This window comes from Brassica napus, chromosome C7 (genome assembly GCF_020379485.1).
Source record: "Brassica napus cultivar Da-Ae chromosome C7, Da-Ae, whole genome shotgun sequence".
Taxonomy (NCBI): domain Eukaryota; kingdom Viridiplantae; phylum Streptophyta; class Magnoliopsida; order Brassicales; family Brassicaceae; genus Brassica; species Brassica napus.
Window position 1 is genome coordinate 15911874 of NC_063450.1, and position 24772 is coordinate 15936645.

General features: G+C 35.3%; 3 protein-coding genes and 1 long non-coding RNA gene across 4 annotated transcripts; 3 read left to right on the forward strand and 1 right to left on the reverse strand.

Annotated features, from left to right (window-relative positions):
• The first annotated feature begins 1246 nt into the window (after positions 1-1246).
• LOC125590697 lies at positions 1247-3975 on the forward strand. The gene is made up of 2 exons (XR_007326703.1): positions 1247-3499; positions 3620-3975. It is a non-coding gene; the product is annotated as an uncharacterized LOC125590697 (long non-coding RNA).
• A 14602-nt stretch (positions 3976-18577) lies between these two features.
• Positions 18578-19487, reverse strand: LOC106407646 (multiprotein-bridging factor 1c-like). The gene has a single exon (XM_048763591.1). It carries the CDS (start codon positions 19195-19197, stop codon positions 18751-18753), a length of 447 nt encoding a protein of 148 aa, XP_048619548.1. The 5' UTR covers positions 19198-19487; the 3' UTR covers positions 18578-18750.
• A 653-nt stretch (positions 19488-20140) lies between these two features.
• Positions 20141-23495, forward strand: LOC106407785. The gene is made up of 10 exons (XM_022706609.1): positions 20141-20365; positions 20472-21074; positions 21148-21235; positions 21318-21682; positions 21749-21907; positions 22102-22203; positions 22273-22622; positions 22704-22785; positions 22876-22999; positions 23068-23495. Exons 1-10 carry the CDS (start codon positions 20141-20143, stop codon positions 23493-23495), a joined length of 2526 nt encoding a protein of 841 aa, XP_022562330.1.
• Positions 23496-23733: 238 nt separating this feature from the next.
• On the forward strand, positions 23734-24535 carry BNAC07G07180D. Its single transcript, XM_013850515.3, has 3 exons — positions 23734-23890; positions 23961-24109; positions 24196-24535. The coding sequence occupies exons 1-3, from the start codon at positions 23824-23826 to the stop codon at positions 24391-24393; spliced, it is 414 nt and encodes a 137-aa protein (XP_013705969.1). The 5' UTR covers positions 23734-23823; the 3' UTR covers positions 24394-24535.
• Positions 24536-24772: the final 237 nt, after the last annotated feature.

The following is a 24772-nucleotide window of genomic DNA, read 5'->3' on the forward strand; positions in this document are numbered from 1 at the left end:
GTAATAGCATAATTATCGAGCGTTAAAAAAAACTAGAAATTTATCTACAATTCACGCGATTTTTTTTATTTATTTGTCTTTTAAAATTTATTATTTGATCATAATTTTTACATCTGCTCATTCCAAGTGTTGTTGAAATGGCTGCCCAAAATATAAAATAAGAGAATGAGCTAATGTTTGACCAAATTGTATGTTACATGAACCTGTCATCCATTTCGGCTTACAGTTTTTAGCAATTGTTTTTAAAACCGGATCGGAAGCTGAACCGGAAATATTTTGGGTCACGGTTCAATATGGTTTGACCGGGTCAAACCTGGTTCAATAATATGGTTATATAATATGATGCATAGTTAAAACCACTAAATTAGTTTCTTGTTTATATATGGATGATTTATAGATTTTTGATAGTTTTAGTGGTTTTTATTGGTTTAATAACTTTGAAATATAATCCGGCTAAGTGGCCGGTTCATGGTCGAACCAATTATTGGACCAATCCAGCTACATAACCGGTTGATGGTCGAACCCGGTCTAACCATCGGGTCGGTCCAGTTTTAAAAACACTGGGTTTTAGAATAATATCCTTGTATTATAGCACTCTAATATTGACTTGTATCATATACGAACATACGAAGATTATTTCTTTTTTTTAATCCAAGTTACAAAAAAAAAGAATATTTCTTTTTTTTACATCAAAAAACAATTATAGTTCTCAAACTTGAGTTGATTTGAAAATTCAGACAGGAATTAAATAACTAACAAACTGTAATTGTGGTCATTTTATTTGTATATTTTCCATTAGATTATCCATATGTGGTTATTTTATTTGGTTATGGTTTCGTTTCATATAACTGGTCAAACACTCAAAGTATTCTTTGAATAAATTTTAATTACAAAAAGTCAGAATATCTTACTAAATGAAAAATATATCAAGTGACATGTTCGATGGTCGATGGTATAAATTGTTTTATTTAATTTTTAATTTTGTAAAGCATATATATATTTTTTTAGCTTAAATAATTCATAATTCAAAATATAACTGATTTTATTGGTATATCAGATAAAGTTATAAAATACAAGTAGATTTTAGTCTGCGCTTCAAAAATGCAAAACTATATTTTGTTTACAAAAAAGGTCTAATGAAAATTATAATTTTTAATATAACTTATTTGTTTTAAAATTATGTAGATTTACATATTATTATATATTTTTACTTCATTATCACATGTTGACAAAAACTAATGTTAAAATTTTGGTTGAATTGAAAAGGAAATACTAATTAGAAAAGTTGGATGACTAAATATTTTTTAACAGATGTAGCCTAAAAGAATATTTGGTGATAATTTATCTGTTTTCTAAAAAGTGTCAAATTTATAGAAAACCTATTGATGAGGTGTAAACCTAACAAGATAAAAGTCTACTTTTACATATATAGTAGGAATTTATCTACGATTCGCAATTGTTTTAGTTTTCTCTTAAAATTTATTATATAATCACTGATTTTACTTATTCTAATCTATTAAAACAGAATCCTACTTTTTATCTACTTAAAAATGTTGTCACTTAAATTTGGACATATTCACAACTCATTAGAAATAAATATATCCCTTATAATTAGGTAATAACTATGATTAGGTTATACAATATATATATGGGAAATTGCCACAAATACCACTTTTCTTGTACCACATTTCATTTATACCTTAACCAACTTTACCATTAAAATTTTAATATGTAAAGTACCATTGTACCCTTAACTAATCAAACATAAACCTAGTGTCTTTCTCCCACGATTTCTTCAATCTCAGATCCACTAATAACAATCTATCAAATTCTCCTCGGTGATCAAATCCAGCGAGATTCAACGATTCTGACGAGTTCTCCGGCGAGATTTGACGACGCTGATGAGTTCTCCGGCGAGATTTGATGACGCTGACGTCCGGTGAGATTTGACGAAGACTTCAACCTCAAACGAATAGAACAAGACGATCTCTTACCACTAACGCGTAACAAAGGTGAGAGGATAACATATGGTGATTTTCGTCACTTTCTGTAATTTTAGCTTGATTTCTCATAATCGATCAATTTCTGGGAAAGAAGACGAAGCTTTTCTCATGAGGTTTTAAAAATTTCAAATTTATAAAACCTTATAAATATTTATCGATGAGGAACATAGTGTTATGTATTTATCGTTTTTTGATATATCTTGTTGATCCTTCAATCTTTAAGTATTTTTGTGTTGAATATATTTTTACTCCTACTAACTTATATTTCTTTCTTCTCCAAATCTTTGTCCCGCGATCAAATTGGGAGTTGCTCCAAACGAAATCACTGGTGAACTTCGCAATCTCTGGGAGAACTTGGCGAGATGTAGACGCGATCCGGCGAACAGAGGAAGAAGATTGTCGAAGGTGTCAAGATAATTTGAGAAGGAAGCATCAAAGAAGGTGATTTTTGTCTTCTACTTTTGTTTTTCTGAAAATGATTTGTTTAACTAATTTCATGTTGAAAATTTTCAAACATGATCTGTTTATGTGATGTTTGACGAAGGTGTCGATATTGAAATTGAAATTATACTATGTGATATTTATAAGCCCTTATAAATTTCATATTATAGAAAAGACATACTATTTCTATTAGTTTTGATGTTTGAATATATATTGGGATATAATTCATTGGGATTTCACTGTTGATAAAGAAAGAGAAGGTTCAATTAGTGTTATTCCTAAAGATATATCCTACAAAGAGTTGATTAGGGTAGTTCTAGAAGATTTTACAATAAATAACAGTATAAAGCTTAGCTACGTTTCACCATCAAAGTCTATATTTGGTACAGAAGATGCTCTTCCAGTTTTTATTAGGAATGATTTCCGAGTGGTATCCTTTAGGAGCAAACATAAATATAGTGGAAGACTTCTTCAGCTTTGACTAACAATTTATGAGATTAACTCTTTGGTTATGTTTTATTTATAAAGTTTTATTATTTACTTTGCCACAGTTACTAGTTCCATGTTTTTATGTTGCAAAAATATATGACACATTCCCTTTCATTGTGACAAACAATGATGTCTTTAATAATGCCCTTGAGGTATTTTAAACGAATTATTGGATTCATGCATGTTTTTATGTTGCAGATGGAAAGACATAGATCACCATTAATTGTGTCAGATATGATACATACACGAGATGAAGTTTCTAGTACTCAAGACTTCCTCATTGCTGGAAATAGCAAAATCTTTGAGGTATTTATTACAATTTAAGATTTTAAGGACTTATAAAATAATGAGAAAAAATATTCATTTCATGTACTTGAGGTTTTATTACATTGTTTATATTTACAAGGACTTATAAAATAATCGTACAAGCTTATCAGCTCAATGCTTTTATGTTGCAGATAGAAACACAAAGATCACCACTAATTGGGTCAAGTATGATAAAACCCCGAGATGAAGTTTCTAGTACACAAGACTTGCTTATTCCTCAAAGTAGTAATATTATTGAGGTATATATTATAACTTTTATATTTATAAGGACTTATAAAATAATGTTATAACACTTATTCACTTCATGTTTTGTGTTTCAGAGAATAATTTTTACATTTACATTTACATTTGTGTTTCAGCTAAATTCATACTCAAAGAAGACTATGAATGATGTGGAGAATATGTGTGGTGATATGCATATCAAGTACCTCAATTTCTTGAGGTAATGCAAAGCTACTAGTTGTAGTTTAACTAACAAGGTTTAGTATGTGTAATATATGAGGTGAAAGGTTATTATTTTGGTAGTGTAACATTATGTTTTGCTACATTATGAGATTCATGTCTTTTATGTCTTATTTTGTGTATAATATCTGAAGAAGCGGTGGAGATGGAGCATAGATTTGTTGAGCTGCGGAAGCATATTTCTTCTTGTCTTACACATGTTCGTCACTGGCTTTTAATGTTAAATGTGTTATAAGAGTTATATTTTGCTCTGCTTCAAAGCAATCTCACTGAACTCTTCAAGCAAGGATTCTAGCAACTATGAACCATATCTGATGTATTTGAAGAAGACCAAGAAATCAATGGGGCAAAGATAAATGGTTTATAAATCATTATAAATGTTAACTATTTTGCTAAATAATTTATAAACCGTTATAAAAAAATTTATAAATCTTATCTATTTTCTAAATTCTTGTAAGCCTTGTAAAATGATTTATGAACTGTTTATAAACTAATTTTAGTTTTATAAGTGTTATAAACTGATTTATAAACCCTTCATAAACTTTTTATAATCACTTTATAAACTCTTCAAAACTCTTTATAAACCCTTAAAAATCCATTACAAACCCTTATAATTTAGACGAATGTTTTTTTACAAATCCTTATATGAACAAATTAAACCATTTATGTCTTAAAATGAATTCTCAAACAAGCAAAAGACAAACTAAACACATAGATGAATATGAAGTGTATTAGGTTGGGGTTGAATGATGTCAGATTTTGTGCAATCACTCATATGACCAAAAGGACTACATGAAGGGGAGCAAAAAATAATGTCCATGTAGATGTTCATCTCTAACTCGTTCCTTTATATATAATTATTTTTATAAATGTTTTATAAACTCTTATAAATTATTTACATACCTTTATAAACCCTTAAAAATTATTTTATTAACTCTTATATATTGTTTAATAAGACTTTCTAAATGGTTATAGACTCTTATAATTAATTTAAAGACCTCCAATTGATTTCTAAACATGTATATACCTATATAAACCTTAAAAATTATTTACATACCTTTATAAACCCTTAGACATTATTTTATTAACTCTTATAGATTGTTTAATAAGCCTTTCTAAATGGTTATAGAGTCTTATAATTGATTTAAAGACTTCCAATTGATTTCTAAACATGTATATACATATATAAACCTTATAATTTATATACATACCCCTTATAAATTATTTATAAACATTTATAGTTTTTGTAATAAACATTTATAAATAGTTTATATACTTTATAAATTGCTTTATAAGCCTTTCTAAATGGTTATAGACTCTTATAATTGATTTAAAACCCCCCAATTGATTATAAACATGTATATACCTATATAAACCTTATAAATTATATACATACCCCTTATGAATTATTTATAAACTTTTATATTTTTTGTAATAAACATTTATAAATAGTTTATATACTTTATAAATTGTTTTATCAGCCTTCATAAAAGGTTTTTAAAATTCAATTTTTTCTTAAATAAAATTTTATAAATGATTTATAAACTCTTATTAATTATTTATATACTTATAAACCCTTATAAATTATTTTACAAACTCTTATAAATTATTTTATAAGTCGTTATAAATTATTATAGACTCTTATAAGTGATTTAAGAGACTTTCTAATTGATTCCTAAACCTATAAACCATATAAATTGTATACATACCCTTTATAAATTGTTTATAAAATTTCATAACATTTTTATAAACAATTATAAATGGTTTATAGACTTTATTAATTGTTTTATTAACCTTTATAAATGGTTTAGATACTCTTACAAATAATTTATAAACCTTTATAAATAGCTTATAAACTTTACAAACCGTTTTATAAACTTTTATAAATGATTTATAAACTCTTATTTGCTTTTCAGCTTTCCTTTTTCTTCATTTTTATCTTCTTTCATGTGTTATTGCCCTATATCATATGTTGCAAAAAGTAAATCCACAAATCATTTTTCCCATTAGATTTTCTTCATTTTATATCCTTGTTGAACTAATTGTACAACACTGTCAAAATCCATGTCATCAAGATCAGGATGTGTTGGGGTCACCAAATGTTTGTATTCATCAGGAAATCCAAACATTGTATTAACCACAAGAAGTAACAAAGATTAAACAACGTTTTATAAGTCTCTACAAACTTCTAATTAATAAACTTATAAACCCTTATAAAACTACATTTATAATCTTCTATAAAACGCTTCACATTATTGACCAAGACACCGATTGATAATCACTTTTAGATTGTCTAGTAGTTCTGTTCCAGCTTCATAAATCTCCGGACGCAATCTCAAAGATGTGCAAAATTCATTGCTATCTAACTGCAAGACGAAATAAAAAGATGATGTTAACTTTTAATCATGGTCTAAAGATACCTTATCCAAGCATAATGTTCATGTTTTCGGTAACAATCTTATAAAGAATATATGATAATAAAAGACAAGACTTCTCAAATTCACACATTTATATGTTTTTTATAGACATATATGATCAACTCTTGTTTACAAACTTCTTTATAAAACCTTGTAAAGCATTGAGTTGTACTATCGACAATATCTTAAAACCCAGATTTATAAGAGGTTATAATTCTTTAAAATACAATGTTCACTATCTGAAAATCTTTCTCCTAACCAGAACTATTCAAATGACAAGTCTAAATCAACCTTATTTGTTTTTTGAATAACAGAGGAACGAAAATCCTAAAATTACTTGAACCCAGATTTATAAAGGTTTATAATTTTTTGAAAACTCAATGTTCACTGTCAAAAATCTTTCTCTTAGATCGACCTGTTGTAAACCAACCTTCGTTGATTTTTTTTATAACAGAAAGAACAAATCCAAAATATTACTTGAACCGAACAAAAAAAACACAAATTAGAAACATACCAGTGTGAATCGTGGAGAGGAGCCAACATCTTTGAGGTTTTGAATCGTGATTCTCGTAATCTCTTATCGCCGGCTGCGTGAGAGAGACGACGATGGAACTCAACGGAGACGACGACGGATCTCGACGGAGAGAGAGAGGACAGATCTCGACGGAGAGAGAGACGAGGGATCTCGGAGAGAGAGAGAGACGGTGGTTCCGACGGAGAGAGACGGTGGATCCGACGGAGAAAGAGACGGTGGATCCGACGGAGAGAGAGACAGTGGATTCTACGGAGAGAGAGAGACTATGCATCTGGACGGAGAGAGAAGAATGATTTTTACGGTAGAGAAGAAGGAGACGATAGATTGAAGATAAGGTAAGGTTGGTTTAGTCTTTTACACATTAATATCCAGTTTAACAAACGTTTATTCTTAAATTTGAATCTTCGAATGTTGAAACATTAAGACGAGTTGGTAGCTATTCATAAACTCTACTCGAAAATCATGTACAAATATAGTTATATTTCATTTATTTCTTCACATTGTCTCCCCATTCAAAAACACATGAAATAATAATTGTGTAAACAGAGAAAATACGAAAAAAGCAAAGCAAATTTATAAAAGAAAACAGAGCATTGCCTGACTAATATGTCTCACGTTGTGCTTAACTCAAGACATAATGAATTCCAGATAGACTGCAACTCTAAGAAGACTTCGTGGTGAGTAATGGAAGAGATTCGGTTCTGAAATCTATTCTTTATCTGGTTTGCAAATATGTGATGCATATTAGAAAACTTTGAAGTATTACTCTTTTTAAAACTGGCCTAATTTTGAAGAATTACTTCATACAAAATATTGCATATGTATAAATTAATAGAGTATATGTATTAAAATTTATATTTAGAAAATTCTATATTATTAAAAAATTTAGAATATACTAATGAGTAAAGGGATTGGAACAATGATTAATTGTAATATTTTGCTAACAATATTAACAAAATCAGCCAAAATATTTCCTAACATTATGCTAACAATATAAAATAAAACAACTAAACTAAACATTTTCCTAATATTATATTAATTGTTTATAACAAACAGAAATGATTCTCTAATATTCTCTTAGAGTTTATAAACGTCTAATCTATTAAATTAAAGTCCTATGACTTCTTTTTATGTGTGATTTTTTATTTGGACCATCATTTAGAAAATTTAAGAAATTACACATAATTTAATTACAATAATCTTTTAATATCTTAATATTTTATTTGAAATACAAAGAAACAATTTTATTTAGAGTTATGTGACTTCTTTTTATGTGTGATATTTTAATTGGACAATTCCTTAGAAAATATAGAAAATTACACATAATTTAATTACAATATCTTTTAATATCTTAATATTTTATTTGAAATACAAATAAACAACTTTCCTTATAAAATTCTAACCAAATCTCTAAAAATTATATTTGCAATTTATTTTAGTAATTAATTAATTTAAATTCTGGTTATCATTAAAATATAATTAAAAATTAAAATTAATTCAGTTTTGATTCAAAAATTAAAATTAAAATCACATAAAATATTTATAAAAATTAAAATCGCATAAAATGCTTTAATTATATTTTATTGATAATTAAAATTATGATTGATTGCTTTTTGGAAATAAAATTTTAAAATATTTTGTTAGATTTTTTTTATAAAAATGTAATTGAAAAAAAAAAAAATCTAATCTACTCCATCTGTTCCTAAATGTAGGATGTTTTACAAAATTTTAGTGTTCTAATATATAAGATATTTTCATTTTCCTAGGTAACTTTAACTTTATTAAAAACCGTGTACCCAATCATATTTTAAAATTATATTTGTAAATTGTTGAATATCATTAATTTATAATTTTAATGATAATTTCTAGACAAAAAATATTTTTCTTAATATGTGTGCTTCTACCAAAACATATTAGATTTAGGAACATATGGAGTATTAAATTATATTCTATTTTGGAGTTCATATGTTACACTACAAGAAAACATCACCTTAACGAGGGCGGTTTTCCTCGTTATTTCGTCGTAAAAGAGGCTTTACGACGAAATAGCGAGGAAGCGCGTTTGCTCGTTACTCGTCCGTCGTAACACATATTTCCTCGCTAATTCGTCGTAACTTAGCGAGGAATATATTTCGTCGTAAAGACGAAGTAGGGCGATTCGTCGTAAAGACCACGTCAATATTCCACGCAAAGACGTCGCTACAATTCCTCGTAAATACCTCGAAATGAGTTCCTCGTAACCTACACGTAAATACCTTGAAAGAGTTTCCTCGCAAAATACATGTTACAACCACGAAACGATTTCCTCGTAAAATACTCGTAAACTTTTCCTCGTTATTTCCTCGCAAATGTTTCCTCGTAAAATAGTCGTTAATTGTTTCTCGTCATTTCCTCGTAAGGTTTCCACGTAAAGAGGTCGTACATTAGCTACGAATTTACTTCGTTTTTATTATTTTTACAGAATTTAAAAATATAATTAAAAAATAATTAAAATTATTTAATTTAATAATAAATTAAAATTTAAAATAAAAATAAATCAAAATGAAAATATTTTATATATAAATAAGTTTTGAATTTATATAATACAACAACCAAAAAAAAAACTAAGGGTCGTTCATCGCCCGGTAGAATTCATCACTCCTCCTCGTAACATCCGCCTCGTTATGTACGTCGGATGACTCGCCTTGAATGGGATGTTGTTGTCGCATGTTCCTCAACATGGACTCCCATTCCGGATTTGTGGCCGCAATAACGTCCAAGAAACCCTCGACTCCACCCATACGAGATTTTGTCGCGGTCAACTCGTTACGCAGCTGAGCGGACTCTCTACGCAGCTCAGTGACTTCATCATCCCGTCGCTGACCATAAGACGATGTCGCTCTCGGAACATCGTTGACGGAACCAATACCCAACGTCCGTCCCTTTTTTTTAGGGACAACCTTAAAAACAAAAAATAAATATTGTAAGTAAAAATTTAAAGTTAAATTAAATGAATAATAAAAAATTAATTTTTTTGAAAATTTACCTCCTCGTAAATCTTATCCATGTCAAGTGTGGATAAGGTGACGGGTAATCCGTCGGTAGACTGCTGGGTCAGCTGAGTCTGGCGGTCTTCAACCCGAGCAACTACGTCGTTGTAGATTTGCTCGGACTTGCCATCTACAAATACGCCCGCCTTGTTCTTGTGGGTCCTCTCGTAAAGTTCCATAAGAGAAGGGAGATGTCCCGTCTCTTTGGCCTAAAAAACAGTTAAGAAAGTTAGAATTAATTATTATATATATTAAAAAAATTATTTAATAAAATATTTAATTACCATTTCCAAACGGACACCGGCGTGGGGTTTTTGGCCCGTAGTGTGAAGCATCGGCCCGTTCCCGTGCTCATCGACCGTGTTACGGGAGTTAGAGCAAGCCTGGGCGATTCTAATGGAATCAGGAATGCGCCAATAACGGATGAGGCCATCCCACACATCCGTGGTGAGCTCAGCGGGTTTGCCACGCTCATACCCCTTCACGATCCAGTCACCCTTCCAGTTGGAGACCGTGTCCAACAAGCGAACTTTCGCCTTCGCGTTAAACTTTTTCCTCACCCTCTCAATGACCCCCAAGGCCCAAGTATATTTTTGCTGTTGGAAAAATAAATTAACAATTAGTTTTTTAGAAAGTATATATATAAATCATGAAAAAATTAAAGTATATATAATTAATTAATAGAAACTTACAGCGTAAATTTTGAACCACGTCTTTCTGACGTAGTGAGGCGTCTTACTCCAGTTTGGATGTGGCATGGAGAAGTAACCCTTGATCGTGTCGGTTACGTCCGATGCAAGACATCCGTCAACCCCCCACCTGGAAAATACAAATTTAAAATATAAATTATTTTTTAATGTTATAAAAGAAATTTAAACGAATTAAAAAAAAATTAATGCAACATACCACAAAGTTCCGTCCGGTCGGTCTGGGTCGATGACTGGTAAACCTTCTCTGCCTGGCAGACTGAGAATGTCCTCTACAGTGTACTGCGAGTAAGGAGCACTCGGAGGCACCATCAAATCAGGATGAATATCGGCGGCCATCGGAGGTGCCATCGGAGGAGGCACAGGAGGAGGCATCGGAGGAGGCACATGAGGAGCCGATGGTGCAGTAGAAGAAGTAGACCCAGAGACTCTCTGAGTGTACTGAGTCTCGGGGACAGTCTCCTGGCCCGAAGAACTGGGAGCGGAAGAAGAGGCCGGGTCTAAACGACTACCCGGCTCACCGAAGATCTCTCTGTAATGGGCAGTAAGTCTTCCTTTTCGAACCTGGAAAAAAAATGAAAATTTTAAAATTAACATCAACAATATATTTCCCAACATTATCCACATAATCAACACTAAACAACATAAAATCCGCAAACCTATCTAAATTCCCTATACTAACCACCTAATCTATCATAAACTAACCAAATTAGAGAGGAATCAGAGAGGCTAACCATTGCTACGAAATGGAGAGGAAGTAGAGAGGAAAGAAAGAGTGAGCGCTCGGGTGTATATATAAGATTACATATCGTCGCAAATTCCTCGTAAGTTTACGACGAAATAGCGAGCAGTTACAAAGGCCCGTCTTTTTTTTACGAGGAAATTGCGAGGAATCACAAAGGCCCGTGTTTTTTTATACGAGGTATTAACGACGATTTACCTTACGAGGAATTAACGAGGCTTGCTTTCCTATAAATATACCCACAACTCTCACTCTCAAACCACACACAAACTCCCAAATCACACCTTATCTCAAATCACAATCCTCAAAAAAATCCTATTCAAATTATAAATATTTGAAAAAAATAGGAAAAGGAGAAGATATTAGAATTCATGTGGGCGAGACTTACGTATTATAATTGCTGGAAGTCTTGCCACATGTTAATCTGGTATTTCTCTCCTTTTCCTTTTTTTTTTCAAGTTTGTACACTACGAGATATTTACGACGATTTGTACTTACGTGGAATTAACGGGTTTATGTATAAATCCGTTTACGTGGTCTTTACGACGATTTCTGCTTACGTGGAATTAACGAGTGTTTTGTTTAAATCATTTTACGTGGTAGTTACGACGATTTCATACTACGAGGACTTTACGACGATTTGTGCTTACGTGGAATTAACGAGTGTTATGTTTAAATCCCTAGAATCCAAAACCCGAAACCCGAAACCCGAAACCCAAACCCGAAACCCGAAACCCCATACCCGAAACCCCAAACCCCAACCCCCAAACCCGAAACCCGAAACCCAAACCCCCATCTTTAATTTTCTACTTCATATATTCCAAACCCCATATTTAATTTTAAGTTTCGTCGTTATTTTTAACGAGTGTTATGGTTAAATCCCTAGAACCCGAAACCCGAAACCCAAAACCCGAAACCCGAAACCCGAAACCCGAAACCCGAAATCCAAAACCCGAAACCCCAAACCCCGAACACCTAAACCCGAAACCCCAAACCCGAAACCAAAAACCCGAAACCCGAAACCCGAAATCCAAAACCCGGAACCCCAAAACCCGAAACCCCAAACCCCAAACCCGAAACCCGAAACCCGAAACCCGAAACCCCATATTCCTTATTTTCTACTTCATATATTCCAAACCCCATATTTATTTTTAGGTTTCGTCGTTATTTCCTCGTTGTATTACGTTATATTTACGACGATTTCATCCTACGTGGTTTTTACGACGAATTCATCCTACGTGGTATTTACGACGATTTAGTCCTACGTGGAATTAACGAGTCCTTCGTCGTTATTTACTCGTTGGAATACGAGGACTTTACGACGATTTAAGCTTACGTGGAATTAACGAGTGTTATGTTTAAATCCCTAGAATCCAAAACCCGAAACCCCAAACCCCATATTCCTTATTTTCTACTTCATATATTTTAAACCCCATCTTTATTTCCATTCCAAACCACAATTCCCACATTTGCTTATTCATAAAACAAACTCCCACATTACCTTATTCATAAAACAAACCCCACATTATCTTATTCATAAAACAAACTCCCTCATCTTATTCATAAAACAAATACATCAATCGGATACATCGACATTCTCGTCATCACTAGAAACATCATCATTTTCATTAAACTCGTCTTCAACAGCTTCATCTGTGGCATCATCGGTAAGATCTTCGTACTCGTGATTATGCGGATCAATGAGAAGGATATCATCAATTTCTTGTTCAGGTTCCTCAACTTCATTTATCTGTTCTTCTTGCAATGGTGGTTCTTCTCCACTGATGATTCGTCCTCGAGGTGTAACTTTGATTACTGCTAACCAATTTATACCTGAATCTCTCATCCGAGGGTATGGAAGGAAGCTAACTTGGTCTGCTTGTGAAGCTAAGATGAAAGGCTCGAATTTGTTGTACCTTCGTCCACCGTTGACATCAACTACACCGAATTTGTTAGACCGAACACCTCTGTTGACGACGGGGTCGAACCATTCACATTTGAAGAGGACGCATTTCAGCTTCAGTATCCCTGGAAATTCGACTTCAATAATCTCCGTCAAGATCCCGTAGAAATCTGTTTCCCCTTTCACACATATTCCATAGTTACTGGTCGCCCATTGTCTACCATAGTCATATGTATGAAAAGTATAGCCTCGTGTGAAATACATCTGTGATGTGGTGACCTTTACAAGTGGAGATTGAATTACTTCGTGTAACCACTTAGGATAATCTGCATCGTCGTCGTCATAATCAACCTGCAAAAATAAAGAGAATGTTAATGAAATACAGATAATGTATGAAAAAAAAGTTTTAGTTAATACCTGATTCCGCAACCACTTAATGAAGTGTTGATCTTTCCTTTTGTCTACGTCACTTGTGGATATACCAGGAAATGTTTCTTCGACTTGAGAAACAAATAGGCTGTAAAATCACATTTTATAGGAATGAATCTCTCGCAATTATACAATTAATTATACTTATATGTGTTTCGAAGTGTCAATATATGTTACCTTTCAAAATAACGAATCAATGGATCTTCGCAATTGAGTAGAATATAGGTGTGTGCACTATGAGCGTCTTGTTCACTCGACCACCAAACCTCTTTAGACTTCCCACCGAGTCGCCCAATCTGGCTAAAGATGTCTGGAACACCAGCAACTGCATATGTTGGCGCAACACCACCATCATCATATCTTCTTGGAGCTCTTCTCCGTGTACGTACTTTTGACGCAAAGTAGTACGATGTGAAGTGAGAAACTTCTTCCGTCAAACTTCCAGCAATTATAGAACCTTCAACTTTGGCGAGGTTCTTTGCTTTTCCCTTCAAATATTTCATGGCTCGCTCATACTGATACATCCATCCGTAATGTACAGGTCCACGAAGCAATGCCTCATATGGGAGGTGGACAGCTAGATGCTCCATGACGTCAAAAAATCCGGGAGGAAATATCTTCTCCAAGTTGCACAATAAGATGGGAATGTTCTCCTGAAGCTGTTCCACAACTTCTTCTTTAAGAGTGCGTGTGCTCAGATCCCTGAAAAATGCTCCAATGCCTTTTATATTAAAAAAAAATTAAACACATTGTTAGTCATATATTATTTTGTAAATTATTGTGATATAATACACTACGTACCTGCAAGTGCTTCATGTACGTTTGTTGGAAGTAGCTCCGCAAATGCAAAGGGCAGTAGTCGTTGCATAAATACATGACAATCATGACTCTTCATCCCGGAGAACTTTTGACCCTTTTCAACACATCTAGAGAGATTCGAAACATACCCATCGGGGAACTTCACTTCTGATGCCACCCAGTTGAACAACACCGACTTTTTTTCTGAAGATAATCTGAATATCGGAACGGGAACTTGTCCATTGCTTTTAATATGTAACTCGCTTCTTGAGCAAATATCCGGCAAGTCCAACCTCGATTTTATGTTGTCTTTTGTCTTCCCTGGGACATTCAATATTGTATTCATGATGTTCTCAAAGAAATTCTTCTCTATATGCATCACATCGAGGTTGTGGCGCAGAAGAAGATCCTTCCAATATGGCAACTCCCAAAATATACTCTTCTTGTGCCAGTTGTGATGAACACCGTAAGAATCTGGCATATTACGAGGGACATGCCAATTACCACCCCAACGAACTGTTTCGTTAGCTCCGTAGTAGTCGATTTGCGCTTCAATTTGTTCTCCAGTTAGATATGGAGGAGGAGTGTCTCTCACAACCCTTTTGTGCCTAAACAAATTCTTGTTTCTTCGGTAAGGATGGCCAATGGGAAGAAATCGACGGTGACAATCAAACCAACTTGTCTTCCTACCATTCTTCAGTTGAAACGCATCTGTCGTTCCATTACAATATGGACAAGCTAATCTCCCATGTGTAGTCCATCCAGACAACATCCCATAGGCAGGAAAATCACTTATGGTCCACAAAAGCATCGCTCGCATCGTAAAATTCGTCTTCGTTGAACAGTCATACGTCCTCACCCCTGTTGACCACAAATCCTTCAACTCTTTTATCAGTGGTTGTAGGAAAACATCCAGGGACCTTTTTGGATGGTTCGGACCAGGTATTAATATGGTCAAGAATAGTAACTCCCGTTGCATGCACATCTCCGGTGGCAGGTTGTATGGAGTAAGAAAGACTGGCCACAATGAATATTGTCTCCCTGACATTCCGAACGGACTAAATCCATCTGTGCATAATCCGAGATACACATTCCGGATATTGCTAGCGAAATCTGGATGTACTTTGTTGAAATGTTTCCAGGCTCTTGCATCTGATGGATGAGTCATCTCACCATCCGTCTGAGTATGCTCGGCATGCCATCTCATCTTTCCAGCAGTCTGCTCTGATTGATACAATCTTTTCAATCTATCTGTAATTGGTAGGTACCACATCCTTTGGTACGGTACCCTATTACGTCCCCGTCCTTGCGGCTTGAATCGTGGCTTCTTGCAGAATCGACATTCTTCTAGCTTCTCATCATCTCCCCAATAGATCATGCAGTTGTCGATGCAAACATCTATCATCTCCGAAGGCAACCCAAGACTATAAACCAGTTTCTGAATCTCATAATAAGAATCAGCAGACACATTGTCTTCCGGCAAACTCTTTAAACAAGTCCGCCCATTCGTTCATGCAACTTTCAGGTAGATTGTGATCAGTTTTAATATTCATCATTCTAGCAGCTAACGACAATTTAGAGAGACCTTCTCTACAACCACTGTAAAGTGGTTGATTCGCCGCGTTTAACATTTCGTAAAACTTTTTTGCATCTATATTAGGTTCTTCATCTTCATCATGAGCTACGAATGCATCAGCTACCATATCATGAACCCTATCATAATCTACCATCTCCTCCTGATGGTAACTATGTTCATTATGCAAATGATGATCAACCGGTTTTTTTTCCTGAAAATTGCTATTACTACTACTAGCTTCATTCTGATCATAATTAAAACCTTCTCCATGTTGAAACCAGATATAGTAATTTGCCGTGAAACCTCTATTTATTAAATGCTTCCAAACATTTTCACGATTTGCCAGTTTCGAATTGTTGCATTTCCGACAAGGACAGAACATCTTACCACTTTCTTGGGCGAGCGGTGTTGAATCTGCTTGATGCATAAATGTCTCCAGACCCGCAAGGTATTCTTTCGTCACTCTCCCGTTAGCATCTCTATGCATATACATCCACTTCCGCAACTCGTAAATAGTCCCGGAGCCAGCCATTTTTTTTCTTTCACGTTTTTTGTTGTTGGTGTGTTTAAAATGATGTTCAAACATCCATATTTATAGGAAAATTCGAATCTGGTAGTTGTAATTTTGCTATGAATTTACGACGAAAATTAATTAGGTGGGCAAAAAAAACGTGTAACACCTATAAAGTTGGTGGATTCAAAAATTTCCTCGCTAAATACACGTAAACTATTACCTCGTAAATACCACGCAAAGTTTACGTCGTATTTACGAGGAAATAGTTTTTCCTCGTAAAATACTCGTAAAATTACATCCACTTTACGACGAAACAGTTTTGTCGTTACGTTACGAGGAAATAACGATGACTTTAGTTTTTCACGTAAATTCGTCGTAAACTCGACGCAAATTTACGAGGATTATTTTTCCTCGTTAATTTTCGTAGTTAAGCATGTGTTTTCTTGTAGTGTTATATTTCAAATTAAAACTATTAAACACGGGTTCATCTAAATCATTTAAATTTCGTTACATAAAATATTTATAAAAGATCTCAAAACATTTAAATTTGGATGGAAAATTAAGATTAAGATTAGTAGTTCATGATGACTCATTTAGAATTAGAGCTGATATCGATGTCTGACTGACGCTTCATATACAAGACTTATATTAGGCTTTCAAGTTCCAATGACAATCTATGATCCTTCTTGAAGATAGAAAAGACGAACTCAAACAATTTATTGAACAAAATAAATATTTAAAATGAAACTAAGCCACACATGGCACGGTTCTGTTCTAGTTATTGTTAAAGTGGCTTCCCAAAATATGAAATAAGACAATGAACTATGACCAAATTGTATGACATGAAACATTTGTTCAAAATTGCGATAGGCATGAGTAGGATGTTATCCAACGGAGGCCTGACAAAGACTAGATACAGCTTCTGGTTAACTACAAGTCTACAAATCTGTTGTAACAAATACTGAGTATAAGTTTGTTAAACAAGAATGAAGAATTTTTTTTCGATTTGGCATAGCTGGAGAAACAGGGACTGCGTCCTGATCAAGTGAAATTGTCTTTCACTATTCGATTGGACATGTGCAACATGGAAACTCTGGCGCGCACAGTCCAATGCTACCAGCAGAGTTACATGAGGGTTTGGGTTGGTCCTTGCGGCCGCATTTAATTTTTCTCCTGCTTGAGGATAAGCTGCATTTTAAAGCAGTAAATATTGATGCGCATATAAAAATAACATGTATTCTAATGAAACCAGAAAAATCAAAATTTTAGTTGACTCTGATGAGGCTAAGCAAAGGAAGAGAAGGAGCAAAGACACGAATCTCGAGTGTCTTTGCCGTTCAGCTCATCTCCCTTGCCCATTTTTTTTTAAAATATCACAATGGCTTGTTTCTAGTCTTCATGCTGAATATGTTGAATCTAGTTCTGTCACCATTAGACGTTTAGTGCGATCGTCATGAGATCGGTGTGTTTTAGATACAGAGAGGGATCGTGACGGGTGCACAAAAAAAAAAAGAGGGATCGTGACGTGTAGGTAAGGGAGTACCGAGTTGCAATCTTTTCAGTTTGCTAAATGGTTTCGTCTCTTAAACGTTAGCAAATTTGAAATAAAGTTTTAAACTTTTACCTACCAAATTGTTTGAGCATTCTTTCTGCTTACTTATCTTTGTATTTAATGTACTTAAAAAATCTAAAACATGTTACAAATACTGGTTCTATCTAGTTTGGACTCCCGTTTAGAACAGAGTAACTTAAATCATGATTAACCTCAGTCTTTTAACTGGAGTTCTTAGCTTTATCTAAGAGACGATTCTTAATTTTTCTTAAATTTTAACTAAAAAAACTAATAACCATCTTTTATATAAAAAATATAAAAATCGTTTCTTAACCGAAAAATGTTAAAAAAAAACAAAAACAAAAAATGTCAAATCATAAATTAAAAAGCCTGTATCCGGTTAATCATGATCTTGCTCGCAGATGTCACGCTACCATTACACATTTTTTGATTCATTTCTAAATTTATATGAGAACCAAGAAGTTCTGAGTCACAAACCCATTAGACCTATAAGACCAAGTCCAGAGATGTCCCTGAAACACCGACTTTGTTTTTAAAAAAGGATTTTTAATCTTGTTGATTACAGGAATACATTATACATGCAAAGAATAAATATTTAGACCAGTCATGACTCATGTATGAAGAAATTCAAGTAACTCAAACAGAACAAATCCATTTCCTTTTTAAATTTGACAATCGTTTGGCAGATACGATGTCGTTTGAATACGAAGCCAAAAGCGTTATTATTTATATTCATAAGATTGAGAATAGGAAGATGTGCACCCAAAAGAAGGAAGAACGAAACCAGAGACGGCATCGTTTTGAATTATTTGACATGTTTACCCCTGAGTTTAACACCTAGAACCTTCTCAATCTTGGCAAGTACGGCCTGGTTAGGAACAGCTTTCCCGTTTTCGTATTCTTGAACCACCTGTGTCCGCTCGTTGATCTGTTTCGCTAGATCCGCTTGTGACATCTTCTTCTCCAACCGAGCTTTCTGTATCGCTAGCCTCACCTCCGCTTTCACCCTATCCATCGCCGACGGCTCCGTCTCTTCCTCCAGCTTCTTCGTGTTGATCACCGGCACAGCCGTCGATTTCCCCTTCTTGTTCGAACCGGCGTCGAATTTCTTCACCGTCTGAACCGCTAAGCCGCTTCTGAGAGCCGCGTTAACCGCCTTGGGATTACGGAGGTCTTGGCTCTTTGGCTTAGTTTTGTGGAGCACCACTGGCTCCCAGTCTTGCGTCACGGCTCCTGGGTATCTGCTCGGCATCGTCGCTGTTGTTTAAAACTTGATGTCTCAGAGAGATGATGATAATGATAAGTTTCTGAAATTGAGAACGATGAAGGCGTCGCTGGGAGGAGAGGTCTTTATATAAGGAGACGAGTTTCTGGAGAGTTCGATCACTCTATTTTCGTTTCTGGACAGTTCTTAGGCTGGTGACGTGTTCTTGTTTTATTGGGTGTTATTGTAGGTGACGTGGCGTTACTATAAATTTATCTAAATGAACTCGTCTTGTATCTAATGGTAGACAGTAATAGAAAAGTGTCTCACGGTCATCACACCATCACTAAACCCAGTTTCTTAAGTGGAGTTTTTAGTTTCGACTAAGAGATATAACAGATATCTCTTAACCAAAAAATATACAAAAAAACAAAAAAATATCAAATCATGAGTTGAAAACCCCGGCTAAAAAACCTGGGTTAATGATGCCTTTAGGGCCTCTAGCGTGAAGAGTCGAAAAATGCAAAGCCAATGATGCTTTAGGCTTCAAATGGTAAATGAGCAATCCAGAACAAACAAACTAAATACTGCAATACATATTAGTGAAATTGCACTCCCTGCACTCAACATATTGCGTATTTAGGCATATACCAATTCGAACTAATTGCAACTGTTCATTAGATGGTAAAGACAGTGCTACCCCTATCGATATCACCCATGCGTCTGCGTCCTAAAAGATTATGTAATCTATAGGTTAAGATTTACAAAGATTTGCGTATCCATGATATTTGAAATATTTTCATATCTTCGTATCTTGTGTTAGAAAACTCAAATCTTGAAAGATTATATGTCTTTGTAATTTCAATTTTGTATTTCGAAATTTGAAATCATCTCTAAAATGGACCTTCTCTGTAAAACTTGTCTCAAATCTGGAAACTCTCTCCTTAAGCTTTTCGCTCATCTTCTTTGATTGATGACATCGGTACCAACGATGGAGATGGAAAATCGAGCAGATATGGAGTCTTCGCGAACATTACCGGAGAGGATGTTTGCTTTGGGCGAGGAACCCGTGGGGGTGAGAGTTACCCCTTACCACAAACCCTTCGCAATAAGTAACATACTCTGGTCACTGGAAGAAGATGAAGTCGATGCTCTGCGCCGATCACTGGAAGAAGATGAAGTCGATGCTCTGCGCCGATCACCGTTCGGTAAGCTTGTAGAAATCGCGGAGAAACCAACATTCTCAGGACGTTTTGGGAGATATATTATATCGAGGCAATTGAAGGTGAAGAAGAAACATGAAGCATGGTTCTTGTTTGCAGGCAAACCAATCCGATTTTCTGAGGGAATTTGCCATAGTAACAGGTCTGAATTGTTTCAAGTATCCAGCTCGTTCCAAAAAAAAGGCAAAGAGGGATATCAACGAGAAGCCATACTGGGGAGAGCTATTCGGTACCATGAAAGAAGTATCTGTCAACTGTGTTGTAAGGATGCTGAAAGAGAGAAGTGTAACTGCAAAAGAAACAAGGATTAAGTATGCGTTCCTTGCACTCCTTGCATCTGTTGTTCTCCCAACAACTCACACACCTCGGATTTCACACGAACATGCGGAGAAGATTAAAGATTTGGATGCGTTTCTTGCATATCCTTGGGGTCGCATTTCTTTCGAATTGCTTATAAGCAGTATCAAAGAGAGGAACGAACTTTCTCTATCCCAAAACACAATAGCTCTAAAGGGATTTGTGCTAGCTTTACAGCTTGTAATGATCGAAGCTGTACCTGCTCTTACCAAAGCCGTTCATGAAGCCGGCTCGTCAGGTTCGGAAGGCGATTTTGCGGGCGACGACGAACTTTCAGAAGAAGAAAGAAAAGGGAAGCGAAGTATAAGTCCAGGGCATGCCCGTGATACTGACTGTTCTGGAAAGGTAATATAGTAGGAAAATAACATCTGCTATAATATGTTATTGTAATCTTGACTGACATCAATTTCAACGGCAGGCCGGGGTGGTTTCCATTATTTCGGTTGGGAACGAGGCTGTCAATGGGGATTCTCAGTTTGGGTGGTCTGATGATGAAGAAGATGTCGGTGTACAAAATCTGCTAAAGTTAATCGACGATGGATTTCCATTCAAGCATTCTTTTTTTTACGGGAGGTGTTTCAAAATTAGATGTTGTAAGAATGCGGGAAGAAACAAGAAGTGAAGCAGAGATCAGGAAAACAACAAAGCAGAAATCAAACCAGAGTAGTAGTGATGTTGTGGACGCAGATTCCATAGCTAGTTGTGTAAAAGGTCGTCTTTCAGGAGATCTGAGTCGTGTATCAGAAGAGCTGAACCGTGTTTCCGCAGAAGTTTCCCGTATGGCAACAGAACTGAAGAGTTTTGGTGCTGCCTTTAAAAGTTTCCAAACCGCTATTGTTTCCAAAGTAGACGATATGTTGAAGACATTTCACGGTCAGACTGTCCAAAATATAACTAATCCGATGATTCATTCCCCTGCTCCTGCCATGCAACATGTTCCACCGCCTGTAGCTGTAAGTATATTAACATCCTCCTACGCGAAAGTTATAATTTCATTTTGTCCACTAACATCCCCGCAGGTTCGGAGGACTGGCGAGGATCAATCCAAGTATTCACATGTAGGCGTAAATGATGTCGTCAATCAACCCACAGCTTCGAGTCATGGTGGACTTGATGCTTCAAAAATTATAGAGAACGCATTGAGGTTCGCGGAGAAGGAATGCTTTCCACTTTCCAATGTATGTATTTTATTTCTGTCACACGTCTGTAAATGGTGGGAAGAAAGAAGGTTCTCAAGAAGCCAGTCGAAGTAAATTTTAGAAATTGTAAAGTTAGCTAGCTAACAACAATATTAGCTTGATACGAAGTAGATTAGCCGGAACACATTGTTTTGTATGGATACTCTTGAACTTAATTTGTTGTTGTTATCCAGGTTGAAACCGTTGGGGTTAACCCAACGATGCACACCATCGGAAATGCTAGAGTGAATGGATCTGAACCTTCTCCCAACTTTTCATCCGCTGAAGAAGAACCCGTATGATTTTCTCAGTTTAACACAACAGATTGTGTGTTGATAACCTTATTAATATGTTCTTATCCTCAGATTCTGGACCCAGGCCTCGTGTTTCCTAAACCGACATTTTCGCTAGGGCTGAGTCAGGAAGAGCCGAATAATGAAAGCAGTGGGTGTGATGTTGTAAACGAGGAATCTCTTGTCATAGCTTTAAACAAGGATAATGGTGTTACAGTAGCAGAAGGCGATGCGCCTTGTCACCCTTTCAGGAAAAGCAAGCGCCAGAAGGTTGTTCCAAAAGCGTTAGTGGGTGACTACGAATGTGACAATAAATTTCTTACAAGAGCGTGGGAAGCACATGTTGCGGCTAATCGAACCGGTGATGACATGGAAGTTGAGTCAAAATTCTGTAAGCTGAGAGACATTCTGAAAACCCCGTTGTAAGTTTCTCCAACTAATATGTATTTTACAACCCGTGAAATGTCTTCGGTAATCTTATTGGTAGAGACATTTTATCTCAGTTCCTTCATCATAAACGAAGTTAGGATTGAAAGCAAGGATTTGTCTGTTCTGGTGGAGAAGTCTGGACAAGTACCAGCGAAGGTTTGTCTTCAGTTATTTCTTTAAAAATTTTTTTTTATCTATACCACACGTGATGATGTTCCACCTAATCCGAGGTATGGGTATTGATAGGTTGTTAATGTGCTTATTCATCATACACGGTCCGTATATAACAGTGCCTCTGATCAGATAACAGCAAATCAGGCTGTGTTCTTCGACACCAAGTTTGTATGTCAGTTTCCAAGACTTATGGAAGGTTCTCCAAGGCGGCAAAAATGGAGACTTATAAGTTGCCTCCAACTTTGTTGGAGAGTTTTCCTGCAGGTTGCAGCAGCGTCGACGCGGGTTGCAGGTTATACTTCCCTTTTAACTTGGATAAGACACATTGGGTTTGTTTGTGCATTGACGCCACAAGTTGGCAGCTCCATGTTCTGGACTGCAACATCTCTATCCGCAGTGATGTAATGATGTGCAAAGAGATTGCCCCTATTGCAGTCATGCTTACGTATTTACTTAGACAAGCTGGGAAACAAATTTGCGGGAAAGAGGTGAAAGCTTTACCGATTGATAGACCACACACGGTCCCGCAATTAGAGAATCAGTTGTATTCGGCTGTAAATGAGGTTCTCCTTATTCAGGCACACGCATTTGGCGGTTTAGAAATCTGCAAATGCATATCCCCCAACGTTGTGGAGTCTGAGCTTCAACGACTTGCTGTCACCATTGTGGAGAGATACCACGGCATCATATGAACTCCTTTCTAGTTTCTAATCTATTTTTATCATTTTCAATGATGTATGAACTCAGGCAGTGTTGTTGTCAATTTGGATACATATGTTATCAGTTACCAAAAATATTGGTTCCTCTATTTAGGTTACGAAAATGATTAGCCGGTCAATGTATTTCGTATGTATCACCTTTGTTTCATATAATGGGCTACAATTCATAATATTGGGCCCAGAGCCTAATAATGTAACCTAAATTGAATGTCCCCCTTTTCCATTGGTATTGTCGCCTTTGCATCCTCTCTTATTAGCTGACAAAGCTACGATCTGCAAGAGGTTAAGTTACACAATCGTAATGGAGGAGGAAGATAGCGCAAGAGGAATGTCGCAATCAGTGAAGGCAAGCTCGTCGTCTACGTCTGGTATGTAAAATGATTCGTTTTGAACTATCTTTAATGTGAGTTTCCGTTACCGTAACCTACATTTTTGTAGGGGGAGGAAGCTGGAGGCATCGTCGTGGAGAAAGAGAGAGAGGTTTCCCTAAATTTTGCCGCTGTGGGGAAGAGGCTGTCATTAAAACCTCCGGAACAACTAAGAACCCTGGAAGGCTTTTCCATTGTTGTCCATATGGATCTGAAGAGGTAATAAACATTATTTACGTTTTTTAAATTTGAAGGTATGTACGTTTTCCAAAAAAAGGAGATCGGGAGTTGGCTAATTTGTGCAGTACAAATCTCGTATTTTTTCTTGGACCGATGAATGTATGGTGGAGGAGATTTACGATTTAAAGGAAATGGCGAGCGATTTGAAGGGAGAAATTTCCGAGTTGAGAGGCGAAATGGGTGGATTGCAGAATGATATTGAACGGGGGAAGATGATGATTGAATCCGAGAAGAACATGATTGGCTGCTGTGTTGTTTTGTAATATTCGCCTATTTCTCCGAATTATTGTTGTACTCGAAGACTTTTATGACAGGTTTGTAAGGATAGTATGGTGGCTGGATATGTTTGTATGAATATTTGGACAAGGTTAACTATCTTAAATTAATGGTTTGCAGGTTAAGATATACCGGCATACGGATAATTAAATATAGGATCAATTAAATAGTCGGGTTTAATATTGTCGTAAAAGGGTTTAGCCGTTTACTATAAAAGTAAAATTTTAAACAATCTTAAATTGACGGTTAGCAGGTTAAGATATATCGTAATACTGCTAAGGAAATATATAGCCGGCTATACAGTTTTCATTAGCCGGTACCTTTTTTTCATAATAGGGTTTAGACGTTCTCTGTAAACATAAGCCC

Bases quoted from the DNA above. Each gene is read 5' to 3' on its own strand.
- LOC106407785 (XM_022706609.1), top strand. From the start codon at position 20,141: ATGGAGATGGAAAATCGAGCAGATATGGAGTCTTCGCGAACATTACCG. The intron at 21,075-21,147 runs GTAATATAGTAG...TTTCAACGGCAG, and splicing joins ATACTGACTGTTCTGGAAAG to GCCGGGGTGGTTTCCATTAT. The intron at 22,786-22,875 runs GTTTGTCTTCAG...GGGTATTGATAG, and splicing joins CTGGACAAGTACCAGCGAAG to GTTGTTAATGTGCTTATTCA.
- BNAC07G07180D (XM_013850515.3), top strand. From the start codon at position 23,824: ATGGAGGAGGAAGATAGCGCAAGAGGAATGTCGCAATCAGTGAAGGCA. The intron at 23,891-23,960 runs GTATGTAAAATG...ACATTTTTGTAG, and splicing joins AAGCTCGTCGTCTACGTCTG to GGGGAGGAAGCTGGAGGCAT. The intron at 24,110-24,195 runs GTAATAAACATT...TAATTTGTGCAG, and splicing joins GTCCATATGGATCTGAAGAG to TACAAATCTCGTATTTTTTC.
- LOC106407646 (XM_048763591.1), bottom strand. From the start codon at position 19,197: ATGCCGAGCAGATACCCAGGAGCCGTGACGCAAGACTGGGAGCCAGTG.